Below are 22,495 nucleotides of genomic sequence, written 5' to 3'. Positions count from 1 at the left end.
CACCAGGTCACAACTTCAACTGATAACAAGAAGGCCCAACACATTACAGATACTGTTTTGTCCTTTTGAGCCTTCAACTGTCTGGGAATATGGTAGATTTGGAAATGTTCGCAGCCTATTAGGTAATGGCAAGGATCTACATTCTCTAGGTAATACATAGAGATGGTTATAGTCATGCTAACCATGATACTTGCAGTATTAGAAACTAAAGAAAGGTTATTTTCTTTCTTATGTGACATCACATCTGCTCCCAGTATTCAAAAACTCAATGACGTCACATCTGGAAGGCTAGAAAAAAGTATTTTGGATGCTGTTAAGTTCTTATAGGTGATTATAGCTTGGCCAAATTGATATTGGCAGGGCAAAGTTTTACAAGAAGCATAAGATTGGAAATTGGCAACAACATTTTTAGATGAACCTGCAGATGATATCACAAAGCTTTCACAAAAAAAAAATCCTTACAGAATACAGACTAAAATAAACGTTTTATGCAAGGACACTCAGAATAAAGCCTGCCTCAGGCTGCACATTGCTGCGGTCGGTCAAAAACGTCATATCTCCAAAAAAAACCAAAAAAAAAACTAACCTTCTTAGGAAATACATTTTTTTTAAACTTGCTTCTGCCTGTAAATTCATACTGTTTGGTCAAGCTTACGAGCTCTTTTTGATACTAATGTGTCAACGAAACACCAGACCGACGTGAAAAATGAGCAACAGAACTGAGTTCCATGACAGCAGCAACAACATACAACTTTGCCTGCTTAGTTATACATCTTAACTGCTTATGGATGCTAAAATAAAAACTAAAAACAATCAAAGGTAAGTCCTAAATATTATAATGTGATAATCTGGAAGCCACCTTTATTCATGGTACTGTGAAAAACATTCTTCCTGTAATTGTTATCATAAGCTTCGTTTTTGTCATAAGAAGCCTCAATTTTTTGCTACAAACAAAAATGTCCCCCGTGAGTTGGGACCCATACATACACAAGCATGCAAAACCATCCCTCATTCTTATTCATGTGCTTACCTCTCAATCACTCACTGTACGCTCTGTTGCACAATTATAATCACCTTAAAATTATTTCATGACGTGCTCATAAAGGCAAACAAAACGCCTACATGTGCACGGACTCACACACACTCAGGACTTCTGCACATTCAAACTGCACAGCAAACCCAGACTCAGTTGTGCACCTCTGTGTTCCCAGATATACACTAAACCTAATTTCTACAAACAGCGCATACTGTAACTTACTGCTTCGGATAATTATCGACCCTATTCAAACCAGAGAATCCATGCATGTCATCTAAACAACTCTCCAGCATTTCCTTGTCAAAGATCATCCCATGGACAGAGAAAAACAGCATGTGGCCACAGGAGAGGCCCTGTTTAGTTTACTGCTACATCTGTTTCCTTGTGACACCTCAAGGGACACAAATGGACGGGATTATTGAGCGGATTGAGATAAGAGCGCCGGCAGACCATGAGCAAAATCCATAACATATAACAATCAGGATCCATGAGGAGAGAGCAGGTGGAAAGAAGCAAATACAGTACAGGAAGGGGAAAAAATGGAAGATTAAATGATTTTCTTTAACAGAAGGTAGAGAAGAAAAGAGAGAACGTGGAAAAAGCCAGACTGAGCACATTAGCTCGGAACAAATGAAAAATGATCCTGATTTGACCTGTCCCTGGAGCTCTCTATACATTTCCCAGGCTCAGAGAAAAGGAAAAGGCTTTGCAAAACTCAAGTGGGGAGAAGAAAGGGTGATAAATGCTGATGTGGCAGCAAAATCTTTAACTTTGTCTTCAGCAGATAAAATATAAAGCTAACAGAGAGCTGGAGATACTGGCTGCTTTATCAACATTTAACTAGTAAGATACGAAAATACGAAAGAGGAGGAGAATAGGAAGAAAAAAATACTGCAAGATTTTAAATAAATTTCAAGACTAAACTAAAAAAACTATGATGAAAGAGTGGCTTCACAGTAATATGCATTAATGCAAGAAACCTCCGCATATTCAGACATATCTAACCAATGCAGACCTCAACATTTACGCTCATTTATTCTCACAGCAGCAGCAAGTCTCACCTCTGCTTAAATTCGCCTCGTTTTCACTTTCCACAACTTGTCTGTCAGACCCTCCGTCAATTAACCCGAGGCATTGTTGTCATTCTCAATCTACCTGTCACTTCTTTCAGACTGAGGAAGATGGAGAGGGGGTCATTTAACACAAATTAGCAAATCCAAACAATTTGGCAACCAGGTGCAGCTCAAACATTTTCATGAAAAGCCTGCTGTATTAACACCTGCACGAACATCCAGCCACTAAAATAGAAGAAAAATGTGACACGTTTTCTCAAGCACACAAAACCAAAAGCATAGTGAAAACAAATACTTCCACTAGTATTGCACAATGTATCACTAATATATCTTAATCCTCAGGCTCCTTCCAACAGACAGCTGGTGAACGAGTCTTTGCAGTAGATGTCCATGCCTGATAAAGCCAAAGATGCTGAGGATCGCAGAGAGTTGGAGGCATTGGAAAAACGAATAAACGAGTGGAAAAAAATGTACTTATTGCCTCAAATGTCATCAATACATTACTGCACAGCCAATCATGCAGCCCCAGTTGACACACAAAAAGAAAATATCATTTACAAACTGCCAGAAGCTTGATGGAGCACCACAAGAACTAAACTTGGTTCAGAAAGTGAAGATATTTATGCTGTGATGGGTTTTTTGTTTAGTAACGATACCTAATTTTAAGTTCCACCATAGCAACATAACCCCCCCTTAAACTCTTATGGTTTTAGGTTTTGGAACATCACCAAAAGATGCCAAGATCAGTGGCCCCCATCTGGCCACCCTCTTGCAAAACTTTGAGATGCTGTTGATTAGGAACACCATAGAACTAGAAAAGCACAAAAACTGCAACATGTGGACTGGTCGAAGCTGGACTTCATTATTCAATACGACTTAGATAATTGAAATCAGCTGCCAGCTACATTGTGTAAAACAGAATTAGGACCTAGATTTATGGGCGCTTGCTTTAACGCAAGCACTGAGCCTCATGATACATTGTTGACATAAATACATTAAATAAGAGAACAAAAACAAACTGACCAGCTGGAATTCAAATTAACTTGGGGCAGAGAGGTGAGGTAATGTTTCATCTCCATGAAGGGGGGTCCTAAGGCTTATACACTGATTCAAACCCCCAGCTTTTTATAGCCAATCAATGTAATTTTGTCTGACATTCTCCACTATATAAAACATGTATGCACTGTATGATCATTGCTTCTTCTTTAAGATATTGCGTGTGCCTAAAGGTGTGCAGTGTACACCACAGTTTTAAAAAGCTAATGTTTTCCATCATACAGGGTCCTACAGTGTAAAGTCCTTTTTGGTGCACTGGTCACACTAGGCTTCTTGAAAGCTGGAAACTAAAGGATGCTGCCCATTATTGCTGACGCTCTCAGGTAGTAAAGCTCTCAGGACACATGTTTTCTCCATAATATTGTATCAGCAGCAATCTTAAATCATGATAAACATTTGTTATAATAGCATAAAACAGGCATTTTTAGTTAAGGTTGTCACACCATAAAAACCTCATAATGGCCCATCCCTAATGGTTACACCCCTACTTTCAGCTTTAATGTAAGTCAACCTTAGCTTTAAACAGGCTCAGAAATTTGCAACAAAAGAAAACTTGCACATTAGAAGAGCCTAATGTCAGCTCCATAGCTTCCTAATTTAACCGGGTGCGCTGGAACTATAAATACATGTTTAATAATGTGGGTTGTTGGGTGTAGCCACAAAGGCCATGATACAGATGTCAGAAGGGATCTAATTGCAACCTTTTCTGACTTTGCAGTTCCATTTTATAACAATCAGCCACAGATGCCAGTCGCTATAGGTCAGTGCAGCTATAGTTAGGAGGCTGAAAATTCCCAGGTGACTTTTTTTCCACAGTGAACCATGCAGGTAGCATGCACTGTGCCCCTAGCTACCTTAAATCTAATGGTTAGGTTGGGATAATAATGATTAGACATGTCAAGCTTTGATAAGTTTATAAATTAGTTTATTGCACTTCATAAACTGATGACAGCTTTATTTTTATTCAATTCAAAGATACTTTATTGATCCCCAAGGGGAAATTAGAATTCTAGTATTATTGAGCTCAACACTGTAAAACTGCCTAATTTTAGGAACTGAAAAGGCTGGAAATTGTCGCTAGAACTTTTAAAGAGTTTTGCTGAACATAAAAAGTACTCCCAAGAAGATTTCCTCACAACAAGAAGTGCACCCACTCAGATTGAGATTTAAAAGACAACATTTCTTTTTTTTGTTACTTCATCCACAAAAGGACCAACAATTTACTTCGCCATCTTCATTCTGGTGCATACAGCCCAGCATGAGCCAAGGGGAATAATTACACCACTTTAGGATCTAAAGGACTCCTGACCACCAATCTACCAATTGTTCAATGTCGCATGACAGAATCAGGCTTGCACACGCTCACACTAGCTAAGGGCACAATCCAACAGCGAGAAACACACGCAGCACACAAGGAAAGATCATTTACAGACAAATTGCAGACAAATTGAACCTTGAGAGAAAGAACTTCAAAGGCAGAGCTGGAGCTGAATGTAGAGGCTGTCTCTCCATTTTGGAAACACTTACAGCCCAAGTGTCTCTCACACATACACAGGATTTGTGTACCAGAATAAGAAATGTACATCTTGCATTTACCTCACATTATGTCTGTAGCAAACAGCAAAAATCAGACTGCTATTTTCATGTGGGATTTCAGAGATGTAGGAAGAAAGCTAAGCAGGTAATCACAATATTCGTACTTAATGGTATACTCCCCTGTCATGTTACCAGTGATGCATCTGGACGGAAACCTTTTAAGTTGAGGTTTGTTTCTGCATACATGCAAGGAATATGCATAAAATAATTATATTAAATACTATTCTGCCTTTTTACCAAAACATGTGCCAACCTAAAGTGTATTATATTTTATAGCCCAAATACCTAAAAGTCTTGAAATCTTTAAACATAAATCTCAAAACAAGAAAAAAAAAAACAAGAGGATAGGTAACTATAAAACACTTTTCTCATACAAAGCATTTTGAGTGATGTCCATTTGAACAAGAAAGCACAACCTTATTAGTTACATTGATTTAGCATCTGTTACTGCATGATATGGAAATGGCTCAGAATCAAGGAATCAATTAACTGATTGTTAAGAAATGCCTTAAAGACCTCTAAAATGAGGCCATGTGTGAACTGTCATCAAAAACAGCCTCCCCATTGGCAACACTTTTGGCCTCTGGATTATGAAAAAACTGGAAGCACTGACTAGAAGCACAACCCAAAGCTGAGGTGGGGAGGATATAGCACTGTTCTTCCTCCAAGCATAGCTTTACTGCAGTCAGCAGCATGGCCACCGGGTTGACTGCTGCCGTTTGTGAGCATGAAGTTCATCAGGTAAGAACATGTTTTATTTTACCAATAATTAGCTGCAGAAGCATATTTCTTTCCTTTGTGTCTGAGCCAAAGGAAGGAGGAACATTTAACTACCCTCCTATCCACTATGTGTTTATTATCTGTGTTTATCTCTATGGCCAACATGTTGCAGGGAAAAAAACTGAACAGTTTGAGTGGTGCTACAGTGATTAACATTTTGACAGATACTTAACTGTACTGCTGTTAGACCATCAAAGTAAACCAAACCAATTATATTTAGGAAAGTAACATCGTACGACAAAGTTTTCTGGTGACAGTTTGCCTGAGAAAAGAAAGTGCTAATGCCCATGGCAGATTTTTGTGTTCATAACTACAGTTTTTGTCCCACTGGATCATTTGCCACTTCGGTGAACAACAGGCAAAAAAGGCTACTTTACTTTACTGTAGGAAGGGTACCAGTTTGCTAGGTCTCAAAGCTCTTGCTCAGACAACATTTTTCCTTGCTTATTCCTGCAGAATGAATAAATCACCATAAAAATATTCACTTAATTTAAAGTGTAGCTGCAGACCTTGCTACCACTGTTGCCTTGAATGCTCATTATGTTAAGCATTGATGTTGGAATTCAGTGCGCAAAAGCGTAAAATCACTCTTCTGCAACTTTCAGCTACGTTTCCTGCTGCCTCGTGTCAATTGTGGCCATGAAAATGAACAATTGTGAGCTACAAGCCTTAACACGGTTGAAAAGAAGAGGTTTTAAAATTACAATTTAGGGCCTTTATAGTTACATGGCCGAGAGGCACAAGAAGCAGTGACAAGTTTGATGTTGGTTTTTCACAGTTATAAGAAAAACACTCCCTTGTCAAGCTAGCAGCCCTTTGGAAAACCTTGAAATGTGACAGGTTTGAAATGGTGAAAAAGTGGAGGACGAGCCGCCACCAAAATAGTCTCTGTAAAAGGGCAGGGGAGTGGGAGCTAGATGGGGATGTAAATGTTAAACCTCAATAAAGATATTCCCTGCAGTAGCCTACCATCTCATCAAATACTGCCAAAAACAATAAGATACCTAGAGCATAAGACTAAGAACAGATGTAAAATCCAAGTTTTTGATGATTGTTATCTGTGTGTAGTTTGAAGAAAGAGGAAACTAAACCTCGTCTCGTTGGATTGGTGAAAGTCATTCTGTCTTACCAAGGACCTGATTCAGTTTTTCAGTGTGCTTTAAATTCCTGTAGAGGAGATCTGACTTAATCACTTCTCTTTTCATCAGGTTTAATTTGTCACAGGAAATATTTTCCAAGGACACCATGCTTTAGCCCCACAGACCATCAGGTAAAGAGGTGCAAACTATGTGTATGTTTTTTCTAAAACAAAACTGCAGTTCTTTTAACCTCTTCAGTCCCCCTGAAAACACCTAAAAACGCCTGTAAAATGCATACCCGAATTAAATTAGATACAGTTCTTCAACCCTTTGGAGCACATGCAGAAGCTTCTTGTTTCTGTAAAGTTAACACTATGAATATTTAACCTGAGCAGTTAAACATTTTATAGATGTAACTAGTTTGTATTTATTGACGTTGGAATACACAGAAATGCCACTTTTCTATTGTTGAAATGGTTCGCCATGATTTGTTTTGGAAAATACTGCAAAAGTCATCCAGTGATGCTACAGGGGTTGGACAATGAAACTGAAACACCTGGTTTTAGACCACAATAATTTATTAGTATGGTGTAGGGCCTCCTTTTGCGGCCAATACAGCGTCAATTCGTCTTGGGAATGACATGCACATGGTCCTCAAGAATGATTCAGTAGTCCTTGGCAGTGACGCGCCCATCTAGCACAAGTATTGGGCCAAGGGAATGCCATGATATGGCAGCCCAAACAATCACTGATCCACCCCCATGCTTCACTCTGGGTATGCAACAGTCTGGGTGGTACGCTTCTTTGGGGCTTCTCCATACCGTACCTCTCCCGGATGTGGGGAAAACAGTAAAGGTGGACTCATCAGAAAACAATACATGTTTCACATTGTCCACAGCCCAAGATTTGCGCTCCTTGCACCATTGATACCGACGTTTGGCATTGGCATGAGTGACCAAAGGTTTGGCTATAGCAGTCCGGCCGTGTATATTGACCCTGTGGATCTCCCGACGGACAGTTCTGGTGGAAACAGGAGAGTTGAGGTGCACATTTAATTCTGCCATGATTTGGGCAGCCGTGGTTTAATGTTTTTTGGATACAATCCAGGTTAGCACCCGAACATCCCTTTAAGACAGCTTCCTCTTGCGTCCACAGTTAATCCTGTTGGATGTGGTTCGTCCTTCTTGGTGGTATGCTGACATTACCCTGGATACCGTGGCTCTTGATACATCACAAAGACTTGTTGTCTTGGTCACAGATGCACCAGCAAGACGTGCACCAACAATTTGTCCTCTTTTGAACTCTGGTATGTCACCCATAATGTTGTGTGCATTTCAATATTTTGAGCAAAACTGTGCTCTTACCCTGCTAATTGAACCTTCACACTCTGCTCTTACTGGTGCAATGTGCAATCAATGAAAACTGGCTACCAGGTTGGTCCAATTTAGCCATGAAACCTCCCACACTAAAATGACAGGTGTTTCAGTTTCATTGTCTAACCCCTGTGCATGCACAATTGTGCACTGAGGGCGCATAAAAAAAAAAAAGTCCCGGTTTACACATGTGTTCCTTGAAGCCGGTTTCGAGTTCTGCTCCACTTGCTGTAGACCGTTATGAAAGTAATTTCATTGGCTACACGACTGTAGTGTCAGTATCAGTATCAGTATCAGAGCTGATTCTAAAAAACTATATGCATGAGAAGGTGGAACATTTATCACGAGACGGTACACAGATATAATTGGATCTGGAGAGAGAATAAGTTGAAGTAATTAGTTAAAATAGGTGTCAAACAAAAGAAGAGAAAGTGTATATAAAAATCTCCCGTTAAAAATTTTATCTTTAACGTTCTGAAAGCAAACGTGTACTTCCAGAATGTCCCCGAGCTGCCAACCCGCAGAGGGTTAAACTGATTGCAAAGTGTGCTTCGAAATAACCCAAAATACATCATTTGTTTTTGGGACGGAGCATTTCATACTTCACAAGAACCGGGGGCCAGAACTTTCAGGCAGCTCTTATAGGTCCCTCCCACTGCAACATGTGTATACAACAGCTGTCAGACAACCACACAAGAAAAAAGTTCTGTCCAGATGATGCTTCAAGAAAAAAAAAAAAAGGCATGAACTCCCAAACCAGGGCTGCAAAACAGACTTTCAAGTCCTGAGAGAAAACATTTTTCTGTTCTTGCAAGGTGTGTATTGTCCTCTAATCGCATGTGAAAATGAACTTTATATGTTTATATTTGTTTTAGATGGGTCATTTTTTTCCTGATGGCTTTTAAACTCCTTAAGAGGCCTTACAATCTTCTGAACATAATAAATGCAAATTTAGAAGGGTAAACAGATTGTTTTTAAATATTTCCAAAGAGCTGTGCAGAACTTTCCAAAAAAATAAAATAAAAAATTGTGTACCAATGCTCCAATAATTGCTTTCCTACCGACTCCCCTATACAATGAACTTTAAAATGTGTAAACAATTCAAATGTAACCGAAGTGAAGAAGTAAATTGTAGCTATAGTAGTAAAAATAAACCCCAAACGTCCCTCTCAGAAGAATCCAGCATCAATAATTATGCAAATATGTTATTCTCTGTGAATGCCTCCCTCTGTCATCTAAACATCTTTAGAGTGAAGGATTGTTGGAAATAACTGAGGTGTTGCTGCAGCAAATTTTCCTACACGTACTGCCAATAAAAAAAACACACAAAAAAAACGCCTTATACAGAGGGCAAAGCAAATAAAGCTTTACATTGTTATTTTGCAACCTAAGAGTCTCACAAATCACACTATTAACAAAAATGAAGGCAACCTTATAACATTATGGCTGAAACAAATAATGGATTAATCGTGATTAATTGATTACTGAAATATTAACTTATTTAGGAATTGAATAATCAGTAACTGGAGTATAGAGACATGTAAACATGCCATTTGCTGAAAGAACAACCCACTCAGGAAATTAATTAGGCCAAAATTGTAAAAAAAACCAAAAAACATCTATTTTGCATTTTAGATGAAAAACCTTTTTCTGCAAATATGCTCTATCCAGAAGTACTCAAGTAGCATAGTTTTAGCTTCACCTGGTTCAAATTCTGTAAAAATCTCTCTTAAGCCCCTTTTGCTATCAGATTATCAAATTATTGAAAAAAAAGCCGAACAGATTAATCAATTAGCAAAATGATCGTTAGTAGCAGTCCTACACATCCACACAAACGGGAAAACTTTACTGTTTGCATTTTAATAGTTTGTAATAAGCTACAATCAGAAGAGCCGTTTCTTTCTCTTTAAGACTTTACAACATGACTCTTCCAATTTCTTTGTTCCAAAAAAACTCGGCATGATGACTGGTGTTGTATGAACGTAATTCAAAGCAATAGTTTAATAGAATTTTGTCAGGCACCCGTACTAATTAATACATTAAAAGATGGTGGGGGGACAGCCGGAAGGAGGGCAGATGCTGGTGGAAGTGAGGGCAAAAAAGGACAAGTTCATGAAAGGACGGAGGAAAGATGAGGCATGAGTCAGAGAAGATGAGGCAAAGGTGAGGCAAAGAACGGCAAGAGGAGAGACGAATGAGGGTGAATGTCAATGAGGGGATGGTAATAGCAGTCAGTGGTAGGTGGACGCACAGAAAGGGAACCCTGACAGGTCTCAAAGAACCCAGGAAGGACAGGGATGTGAAGTGAGGAGGCAACAGCCTGAAAATAAAGGCACTGAGAAATGAATTAATTCATTTGACAGATGAGATGAATCTGTGACGGAAGAGGGATTGAGGGAAAAAAGGGGGACATTTTAGACCTAACGTACACTAATCATCATTTAATACAACACTCCATCAACCATTACTTCAGACACCAGCTGTTATCAACAAATGTTTTTACATTTTATTCCATGTAGGCATTCTGGGGTTTACTCTGCTCAAAAACAAAAACAGAAAAACATTAAAAAAATGTATTACAAGTAGTAATGGCAGAATAAAAAAAATAAAATTACTAGTAAAAAGTGGAGGTCATTTGTGCTAAAGTGACAATACAGTCGGCCACTGAAGGAGCTGGTCAGCTGCTCTACAGCCTGGTGCAGTGGGTGAGGTTATGTCCATGATGGATGTGAGTTTGAATAACATCCTCCTCTCACCACCATGCTACCAACTGTGGTTTAAGGGGTGCAGGCCACTAAGGCAGTTCAGGGTGCCTGAGCTCTGCAGGTAGTATTTTGGCAGATTTTTCCCTGGAAGTTTCAACTTAAAGACAAGATGTTGCGTGCTAATGTTAACGTATATATATCCACTTTCTTTCTAGATCATGGGATACCATTGGGTGAATTCTGTTTCAGCGACTTCTGGTTCAGCCTCTCTACATGTAAATGCACGGTCTCTTACAAAGCAGTCAGTCAGTCATTTTCTACCGCTTATTCCATAGTGGGTCGTGGAGGAGCTGGTGCCTATCTCCAGCAGTCTACGGGCGAGAGGCGGGGTACACCCTGGATACTGGGCACACACTCATTCATACACCTAAGGGCAATTTAGATTAACCAACCAACCTAACAGGCATGGGTTTGGACTGTGGGTGCTCCGGGTACTCCGGTGGGTTCTCACCGGGTACAAATCCCACCGGGTACATCTCACATATTTGCTTTGTAAGAAGCAAATATGGATAAAAAAAAAAACAAAAACATGGGGCCATCAAGTTTCACATCTTAAACAGGAGAATATAGTCTCATCAGGTCCTACCTCATTCAAAGATTGGAGAGGTTAATTAAAGAATTGCACTCTGACCATCTTATTTACCTGCCTTATTAACACCACTGCTCCAGACAGGAGCAGAGGCTAAAAAAACAACTAAATGTGTGTTTTCTAAGCTTTTAAAATTACTAAGATATCATTAGTTGTTTTTATTATTCCTAAAAGAAAGGTTGAGTAGTTGTGAACACTGAAAAAACAGGAATGTCAAGCACTAAATAATTATAACCAGACATGGTTACAGTTAAACCAGCATAAAATCATCTTTAACCGCCTCAGAAGCTGATGTTTTTACTCTGGTGTTTGGTCGTTGCCCAATAGAAGGCTAAGGACTTTCACCCTGCCTGTGTTTTGGCTTACATGTAATAAAGATGCACCTGGGGGTGGCTTCAGTAGTTTTTTTTTGTCTTGATTCCTCATCTTTTGGTAACAAATGGAAAATAACCTGACTGTAGGAATAATCCATCTTAAACACAGACCAACTGTAGCCACAGGTCAAGCTTCATCTGATGAAAGGTGCAGCCGTGACATGTGGTGTTACTGTAACATACAAAAGAAGAAATTTAGCTAAACCAGTTATATCAAACATATTTGGTATGTTTAACACATACCAAAACAAACCGCTTTGCTGCAGCTGCTGCTTTCATACTGGAAGTCCCTAAAATAATGAATCTTTCAGCATAACTGCCAGGAATAAGTTGGACAGAAGCAATCTTATAAATTGTGTATAAACCGATGTTTTATTTGTTTCAATAGATGCATTTGTCAGTTGAACACGCTGACGTTTAAACGTGCCGGTGGAGCCTCTTACAGAAGCCTGCTATCAGTGAACAGTCTACTACTCAACATGACCTTGTTTGGGGATATTTTAGGACTGAATGGAAGATTAAACATCCTTTATGCGTTTTATTTAAATATGTAGGGTGGTAGAAGTTATATCAGACTGTTACAGCAACATTATCGGTAGTCTGATATCATTACAGTCTGAAGACCTCCGAGGTCTTTAACTCAGATTTGCCAGCTTTGCAGCTGACAAGAATGTCGACATAGGCATGAAAAGGTCACTTTAAAACTTAGGTAATTTAATAATGTTTGAAAATATGAATCCAACTGAATATTTTGGGCAAAGAAAATGGCAGCAGAATATTAGGTTATACAACCTCCAGAATTAAAACAAACACTAAATGTTTGAGAAAAAGTGTTCTGAGGACATCAGTTTCTGCCATTATTTAAATTCAGATAAAAGGATCGGATTGGAAACTAAAACAACTGGAGTGGACCATCTCTCCCACGAAGGTTGATTGCAGAAAGTAAAAATAACACGAAAATAAGCACAGAAATATAAAATAACTTAAAGGCAGCACAGTCAGGGGAAGCTCAAGAAGAAATTGAAAACATAAATGAGGCACTGCAATGATGAGCCAAATGACCATTATCTACTCAAACATCTGGTGACAAACAGAGCCACTAAAATAATATAAAACTTGAGTTTGTTCACATTTAGAGAACACAAATATTCTGCACTCATAAAATCCAGATCCAGACTACTGCATCTATATTATGAACTACAATAAAGTAAAACACAGCATGAAAATAGATTTTTCACAACAAAGTACCACAAAGTAAAGTACGTACATAAGAAAAATAAAAAAATAAAAATCAGGAATGTTTAAAGAGAAAAACATTTAAAAAGTCAGTTTCTCTGGTGCTACATACAAAAAAACAGTTTGATAGTGGGAGAAGAAGAAGGGAGAAAAATCTGCAGAAAATGAAGAATAACTGCAGAAAAACGAACAAATCAGAAGGAATGGAAATGTTGAGACAACTTGGAGAACAGAAAAGATTTCCCCTAAAACAGATCACTGACAAGTCTGTTATTAAGAGTCTGTTTCAACTGCACAAAAACAAGAATGAACGTCTTCAGACACTAGAGACTGAGAGCGCAGCTGAGTGGAAACAAAGCTCCAAGAATAATGGACATAATGTTGGAATAAAACCCCAATGCAGATTTCCCTTTTGTCATTTTCTCCCAGCTCTAATAAACCGACACATTTCTTTAACAAAATGTCAATGGAGGGAAAAAGTTTCTTTTTCCTTAGCTTCAAATGAAAACCTGCTTCGACAGCTAAAACTTTAAATGTGCCATATCATCTACTGATGCTGAACAAATTCAACTAACGACTCACTGCTGCCAGTTTCAATGACCCTGCTAAACCCAACTGAGAGCCGGAAAAATGGCTGGAAAAGTCTTCTTTAAAAAAGGACTTTAAGAGCTCAGATGGTGTGTGTGATACAGCTCTAGGTGTGGTTGGTAGGGTTTATGTTTGTGTTATGACCCTCAGATCCTTCAGAAAAGGTTTGTTACAACTGAGAAATAAGAGGAACAGCATGTTTTTACTCTTGACTGTCATTTTGTTACAACCAACTGGATAAATATGAGGTCAAATTAAAAAAACAACATGATCTGTCACAATTGCTAGGTCTCTGGGTCACTTTTCCTAACCTTGTATTTACTTTGGAGGCTCTCGTTTTTAAACCTTTAAAGAACAAATACTGTAAACCTAACTTCTTGCAAATACAAACAGGGATGCATCATGTGAATATTTTTGTCGATACGATAATATTGCTGTTATGACCTTATAACCGATTTTCCTCAACCACAGTCCTGCAGGTCACCAAACAAACACCACACAGCCATCACCCTCCCCTCCTTGCTCATGGGAGCGATAGATATGTTAAAAAATGACCGGAATCCCCCGATACCGCTGCTGATGCAGATATATCGTGTATCCCTAGTAAACAAGTGAAAACCCTTCTCAACTATTAATAAATTGATGCATAAAACCCCTTAGCAGTTCTGTCTGAGATCAGAAAGATGTTTCAGTATAAACATGAATTAAACACATCTGGTTCACACTGATGGCCTGCATTTTTTCTCCATTTTGTCAAAATGCTTCAATAATGATGAATATTAAAGCCTATGTCTATGATTGTTATTGTCATGTTTAGTCCAGCACTGATTTCAGGACTAAACATTTACTGAAAGGGATTTTTTTTAAGACGACATGGCACCAAGATGGTTTTCTAGCTGTAGAAAACCAAACCAGATTTTGATGGAACCTTTGAAGAACCGGCTCCAGCACCAACCCTGGTCTAACGCTGGAACTGCTTTGGTCCATCTATTCTGATTGAAGCTTAGTTTATAAATTTGATTTAAACCCTTAATGTACAAACATGAGCCAAAACAAAAAAGACCCATGGTTCTGTGATAAACTTGAGGGGCTACAGCTTTATCCGTTGGTGTTTTTGTCTTCTGTACCAATCTGAGACACATCTGTGTTGTTCGAGCCGAGCAAATCACACAAATCATCAGCAAAGCTGAGAGCTATTTTTAACTTCCATTATGCTGTTCTTCTCCACCCCATTGTTTCTCACTCAGTCTGACCTCAAGCTTCATCTTCTCTCCACACAGACTCCACCTGTTCAGGCCTTTTCTTGTCTTTCCAAATTGTTTCCATTCAAACAATTTTCCTTTAACACTTGTCAGTCCTTTCTTTTTCTTTGTTCTAATCTTGTACACCTCCTTCATCGCCTTTTTTGTTTTAGCCCATTCCTGTTTGACAAGCATTATGTTGAGCCTGTTCACGACTCAACACCTGCTCCGTACCTTCCCCAGTTTTTAAATCACAAGTCCAACAAATTCTCCGAGTGGAAAACTTCCAACCTTGAAGCAGCACACCTGTCAGACAGAAAAACGACGCCAACCAGACGCTCATGCAAAATGACAACCGCTACAATTACGCAGCTGCCCACCGGCATAAAGCTATCTGGACAAATAAACATCTGCCACTTACTCCGTGATTTCCTCGGTGACCGTGTGTTCAACCTGGAGTCGGGAGTTGACCTCGATGAAGTAGTGTTTTCCATGTTTGTCTACCAGGAACTCCACGGTTCCTGCATTCTCATATCCAACCTGCAGCACACAGGAAAAAAATAACAGTTTTATAGCTGTAAATTATTCAGCTAATGCTGTTAGTATTAGCTGTGTAAACAATGAAGAGGCAGCACTCACTCATCTTAATGAACCATGAAACTAAAGGGACGAACAAAACCTCGCCAAGTGAACATCACCAAATGAAATGGGTAAAGAATGAGCCCTGCGCTTTATTTGTGCAGTGAGAGAAGGCCACTTTTCATCATCTCCATGTAAAGACAAATTAGATCATTAATCAATGAGGAGTAACTGGAATCTCACCGTCAAAAGACAATTTTTCCCACTACCTCTCAGCTCAATAAATGCAATTAGAATCACAATTGAAGTCAGGTACAATAAATACGCAGTGATTTGTCTCTGTGTTGGAGCCCAGGATGATAATACCTTACTTAATTGATAGGATGCAATACAGATGTGCCCTAAACATTACTGCACTTACCGATCTGTCACATATTACAAAGAGATACCTCTTCGTTGCTCCACTTCCATTAAAATTTCAATGCAATTATTACAGTTCCTTGTTTTATAAATTGTACGAGAGGGGTACATCTGCAGACTGTAAGAGAGAGGATCGAAGGTTTAGGCGTTTTGCCCACAAACAAAAATTGATCGGTTCGTTCAATTGGCCACATTTCCCTCTGTTTTTTCCGTTTTCTTTTGTATTACATTCGGCAGTTGCAAGGCGGGACGAGAAGCGTGAAGGTAATGCGTTCTTCAGTCATGAAGTTAATGTTTCAGAATTATATGTAAAGTGGTGTCGGCTTGTATGGCATATGGTGACGTAATACTTAGAAGACTACTGAGGTTACACCTTCCCTTGTTGCACATGTACCTGCCTGGATTTTAATGCCATTATCATGCCGTTTGACCGTTAGTAGTAAATGTGCTCCATGTACACAACAAAAATACTAGATATTGAATGAAAACGAGAAATACAGTCCCATGCAAAAGTAGTGGTAGTAATAGGAGGTGCATAATTCTGACATGGAAGAAAAAGCCTTCAGAGAACAGCTGGAGTAAATTGGGTTGAAAAATAATCCAAGTTTAGGGAAATGAACAAATATGTGATGTTTCTCTATCATCCAGAAATAAAGACATTTTGTTTATTGTAATTTTTTTATTCTCTAGAACTCTTTAGGAGTATAAAACATTTGGTTTGTTTCCAGACCTGAAAAATATCAGGGCAAATTTCATACTTTTCTATATTTTTAGGACTGCCAAGTAACCCTTTTAGTATTTAAATGGATAAATACCTACCACTCATTCAAAGCATCAACCTACTCCATACATGGAGTTTACTCAAGCTTTTAAAAAAGCATTATTTCATCTTATTGGAGTCAGTTTATTGGGATGGGGTAATCAGGGTTTTACTGGCAAACAATTTTTGGTTTTGGTCTAAACTGATTCAGAATCTGTTTTTCCATCTGAAGGGAAAAAGTGCTGCAGGTTTGAATATAACAGAATATGTAGGAATTAGTAGACAATCACAGTTTCCTCTAAGCATATTCTTCACTGCTAAAGTCAGAACGGCGTGCCTCCAAGTAGATGCTGTTGATCGATGTGTTTACAGACAAAGGTTTTCGGTTTTAGTACATTTAACTAAAAGAAATATAAAAAAAACAAAAAACATTTGACCTACTGAGTACCGGTCAGAGCTGATTTAGAGAACATTGGCTTATTTGAATCACTGGACAATTTATCATTGCATCGGTGCATCAAAATGTTCTTTGACGTTTACACTGAAGCACATCAAGCATACTCTGTCTTTACAGCTGTAGTAATTTTATTACTACTAAGAAAGGGGGCTTTTCACTGACCAGATACGAGCCCAAACAGAAGAGTCTCCTACCTATAAAGTCAATATTAGTCAAACAGATCAGAGCAGAGAAACTAAATCAGTCCTTTTGTACGGGTATCTTTAAACATAACAGAGAAATACTTCCTGAAGCAGACTGGCAGTGTAATACAGAACGGTAGCAGATGTAATACAGCAAATAAATCTGCTAATCCAGTGGACCATGAGAATAAAATGCTGAGTGGAATGAAGACGGTGACAGCTGTGAAACACGGTGCATGAAATATCTTTTGCAGCACTTTTAGACATTGATCACTACTGTTCTTCAGGTCTGTGTTCATTTTCAGTCCAAAAATGACAAATTATAATGCCGATTACACATTAAAAAGCACATTAGCCTAATTTAATCTGTGATATGTTTGTTTATTGTGCAGAAGTAGAAAATAAATTGTTCTTTTTAACATTGTGTCCATTGTGTCATTAGTCCTAAACGGTGTTTTGTTTTCAATCCCTTTAGTTTTAAACTGTTAATGCCACTGAAAGATCAAATTAGTACTTAAAGGTAAATTAGTTTAAGTAAATTTCTACCACTCACTGCTGAAGCTATGAATGCCAGGCGATGCTCATCAACTGCCTGGTGGCGCATTCAACAGCATTTACTGAACCCACCAGGCATTGCGAAGTACATAAATACGTGACCAGTTGACTTCATTATATTCATCCCTGTCAGTCCGTAGCAGCTGTAGATTACTGGAACGCTCTTGCATTGCTTTGGTGTGGAGAGTTCTACCTATTTTCATCTATTCATTTTCCGTTGTGGAATTTAAAAAGGCAATGAATGTATACATCCACCCTCTTCTGGATTAAAATGTTGGCACATGAGATATTTGATCTTAATACATCAAACTGGTACTGTTCAGTACAAATGTACCGTTTACAGCCCAAGAGTACAATATTTGTTACAGCTAAGGCAAAGTTTTTTTTTTTTTTACATACTTCGTCTGCATCACTACACAATGACTAGGTAGATTACAACAAAGCATAATTGTTTCCCCCAAATGTTTAGCAGTATTCAAAATAAAAACACTACAACTGAGAACATTAGCTTAACTCTAATCTTGTGCCTCAAGTTTAGAGGCACAAGTTTACCTCAGAATACCATGTATAGTTGCTAATCTCTTATTCAGTAGGACCTGTAAGCACACTGTCATTTCTGTGAAGAAATAGTCTTAAGTAAATGTTATCCTATTTTTAAATAAGTCAAAGTGGACCTAAATTACAGAGAGACTTTAATTTCTATGAACAGCAGATTGATTTGCTTAAACAGAAGCCATTGATCAGGGTTTCAAAGAAACTATTTATTCCTAATAAACCATATAGCCAGTATAGCCATTTAAAAGCAGAGAAGTACAAAACTGAAGAAATAAGATTGTAAAAAGCAAACAAACTGCAAAAGACTGAATCTAATTTATCCAGAGGGCCCAAAGCAGAAATTAAACCGTACTCGTGGTTTTTGTTTTTCTCCCAAACTTCATCAGAATACATCAAAATAAAGAGATCTCAGCCACTTCCATCTATTTTGCAGAAAATGCCCAATTCATTCTTCACCTACTGGAAAAAAGCCCAACACTGCTCGAACCTGGTAACAGACTCTGTGTCAAGTAAAGGAAATGCTTTAAATATAATACACAAATACAACAAAGAGTTCAGCTTAGTAACTCATCTCAGCAGGATGTGCCTCCAAGCAAGTCCAAAACTACTAGATTTTGATCTGATAAAATGTTGCTGATGCAGCCGTTTTAAAACATTTGACATATTTGTCCACCAGCCCCAAAAATGGACCTCAAAACAATTTGCAGATGTTCCTTTACATTGCAGTAGGATGTATAAAGTTAGATCATCTCTGTCACTGAGAGCACAGTTGCCTCTGAATTTTACTCTGCCTATTTTACATGTTGCTGTTGTTGCTAATGTGCGCCTCAAGTTAAAGTGTTCAGTCTAATGGTGGGTTCAGACAACGCAATATGAGCGTCAGGTTTTCATGCAAAGTCTATGGTGGACGCGCGTCTCGGGGCGTCGAGAGGTCCTGCGGAGATTTCAAGCGTTTGACGCACATTTCGAGCGCCCGAAGCTGCACACGCAGAGTTGGGATATCTGGACTTTTGGACAGAGAAGCTCAGTTATTTGAAGTAGTGACATATTTTATCATGAGAGGGAAGGACCACTTTACTATTTACCAATCATAAACCATGCCTGAAGGCTGAAAGAAAAGAAAAAAGACATCAGCTTTCTGAATTACACGCAGGCGGAGCGCTGTATTTAATAACATCCTAAACCAGCTGATCACGCATAAAATCAGTTGTTCAGACGCATAAACATTTCCCACAAAATAATACCACCATGACCATGAAACTGCGTGTTTGGTTCTGACATTTATTGACGGTCCTTAACCGCGAACCAGCGTCTGCAGGAGGAGGGTGCAGGCAGAGAGCAACTGCCTGTAATCAGACTGTCTGCTTCGGACCAAATGGGAGGAAGTCCGCAGTGCACGAATATCCAACCTAAAACTAACTTTTCAGTGGTCAAAAGTCCACAGTTTTGCACTTTAAAGTCTGTGTCCTTATTATTGCCATGGCTGAGACAAAAACATCCTCATAAAATTGGAACTTATTAAGGCAAACTCTGGAGCTTCACCAGTTCAGAGAGCAGCTTCTCTCCTCGCTGCTTCTCCTGCCACCCCCCACCCGAGTGGAGCGGAGCCGCAGCTCCTAAAATGAGCTAGTGAAAAAGGGGTATTATTGTCGCAGTTTGTGCCTGTCCTGTAATTATTCAGCAAATAAAGCCAAGCCACTCTAGATTGCATCTGCCATTGTACACAAGAGACAAGGCCGAGGGCAGCTCCTCCCAACACACGTCTGTCCACACTTTGCTCAGACACGCCTCAAGAGTGTTTTTGACGCGCCTCTAGAGCGTTTTTGACGCGCCTCTAGAGCATCCGACTTCTAAGTGCACAAGCATCCAACTTGAGACATTGGACGTCTTTTTGATGCTCAAATCGCGTTCGGTCGGCCCATTAGGGTTTTGGCCTAAGCAGATTTTTTATTTTTTTTTCAACCAGAGCAGTCCATTGTCATATTAGAAAAGAAATGTTTCTTTGGCTTAAATTTATAGGTTTAGTACTAATATACACTCTAGTATGGGGAAAACAATGACAGCTTGTGACCTGATGTTGACAGTTGTTAAACCCGATTAGAAACTCATAAGGGAATGAAATCCAACTTTTTTTGCCTGTTGAAAGTAATGTTTTTAATCTAAACTATAAATGCAAGAATCAATACAAACAATTTAGGTCTCGTCAAGCATTTTTACACTGCTGGAATCACATCGCCCAGAAAAGCATTCTGCGGTCCAAAGATGTGCTGAAGCGAGCTGGTTTACTGGTATCAAGATTTAAACTAAGATTTTCAAAACTCAGTCAGTCATTTTTTTCTACCGCTTCTTCCATAGTGGGTCGCGGGGAGCTGGTGCCTATCTCCAGCAGTCTATGGGCGAGAGGCGGGGTACACCCTGGACAGGTCGCCAGTCCATCACAGGGTAACACACAAACAACCATGCACACACTCATTCATACACCTAAGGGTAATTTAGAGTTACCAATTAACCTAACAGGCATGTCTTTGGACTGTGGGAGGAAGCCGGAGTACCCGGTGAGAACCCACGCATGCACGGGGAGAACATGCAAACTCCTTGCAGAAAGACCCCAGGCTGGGAATTGAACCCAGGACCTTCTTGCTGCAAGGCAACAGTGCTATCAACTGTGCCACCGTGCAGCCCGTGATTTTCAAAAACTTTGCAGTTTAAAATCAACAACATTTTTCCATCATATATTTCCTAGTGTAAAAGCCAATGAGAAGCCAAAAAATGTGACCAGAATGTTTTTTCTGTACTGAAAAACTTGACAGTCATAGTGTGGAAAATAAATTAGTTAATGTTGTTCTGAAACTACAGCAGATTGGCATGTTAAGTAACCAACTGCAAAGGTGCTCCCTGAGCAGAAAGCCTGATCAGTTAACCAACCTAATATCTGCTTGTCAGACTCCCAACTATTAAAAAGCTAAATTGGTGTCTTATTTTTTCAAATTAATCTTTTCTGCTAAGCTGAGGCTGGTTAACAGGTCCAGCAGGAAAGACCCAGAAACTCTCGTCAGTGATAATCTCCAGCTCATTGTGGGGGACCCTAAAGTGTTTGCAGGCAAGATCAGAGTCCCAACCTCCAGTTCTGGATCTGCTCTGAGAACTCCTGAAAGTTGAACATACCCGGAAACCTCCAGAAAGAAGGCACCCTGGAGGTTTTATAATCAGATTCCCAAATCACCACAACTGAGTAACTGAGCACTCGAAGCCTGAACACCCTTTCTCCAACAATGAGCACAGCCACCCAATGAAGAAGTTAATTTCAGCCATTTGTTTCCAGAATCGCATTCTTTTGGTCATGATTCATATCTTTGATCATAGAAGAGGGTGGGCCCGTAGACTGACCGGTATATCAAAGCTTTGATTTTTGACTCCACTTTCTCTCAACTACGACAGATTGCTGCAAAGAGGAGGCACCAGTCCATCAAGCCTTCTCCAAAGTCCATCTGACCATCACTCATGAACAAAACACCAAGATATTTGAACACCTCCATTAAAGAAAGACACTGACCCCCAACCCAGAGGGAAAAGTCCACCTTGTTCTTGTTGAGAACCAAGGCCTCAGACGCTCCTGTGCATGCCAGAGGTCATGGGCAACAGAACCGCTTCACCTCCTTAAAGCAAAGACCAGATAGCCTCCTCTTCACCTCCCTCTACACCTTGAAGTTATGTCTAAACGCCACAAACAGAAATGGTGGCAAATGCCAACAAACTTAACTGGGTGTCAAGTATGCAGAAACAGCTCATGGTTTATTCTCACAAGAACCAAATACCCCGTAAGAGAATCCATGGCACCCCATATCCTGACAACACCCCCTAAAAATGACCTCAGAGAGCAGAGTCTTAAACCTTCTCCAGATCCACAAACCCAATAGGGGCCAGACAATTAAACTCTCATGACCCCCACAGCAGCTACACAAAAGGTAAAGATCAGCAAACCTTTAGCAGTGTCTGCTTAAACACACCTGAATAAAATAATTAGATCATTAGCAGGACTCTAGAAGCCGATGGCTCGCAGTTGCAGGACACTGATCCTTGAGGAGAGGAGTTTGACACCTTTGTCCAACAGCACATTTTCCCAGAAAGGCTGTGAAGTGTGATCCTTGCATAATTGGAGCAAGCTCTCCGGTACACAACATATTTTCACAGCAAATCAAAA

General features: G+C 39.4%; 1 protein-coding gene across 1 annotated transcript in view; it reads right to left on the bottom strand.

Annotated features, from left to right (window-relative positions):
* pcxb (pyruvate carboxylase b) overlaps positions 1-22,495 on the bottom strand; it is a 424,891-nt gene that overhangs the window by 303,252 nt on the left and 99,144 nt on the right. Inside the window, exon 10 of the mRNA XM_047386393.1 lies at positions 15,208-15,326. Coding sequence (XP_047242349.1) covers positions 15,208-15,326 — 119 coding nt within the window. The remainder of the gene's footprint in view (positions 1-15,207; positions 15,327-22,495) is intronic.

The sequence above is a fragment of the Girardinichthys multiradiatus genome, chromosome 14 (assembly GCF_021462225.1).
Source record: "Girardinichthys multiradiatus isolate DD_20200921_A chromosome 14, DD_fGirMul_XY1, whole genome shotgun sequence".
NCBI classification, from domain to species: domain Eukaryota; kingdom Metazoa; phylum Chordata; class Actinopteri; order Cyprinodontiformes; family Goodeidae; genus Girardinichthys; species Girardinichthys multiradiatus.
This window is presented reverse-complemented; position numbering and strand designations above follow the sequence as displayed.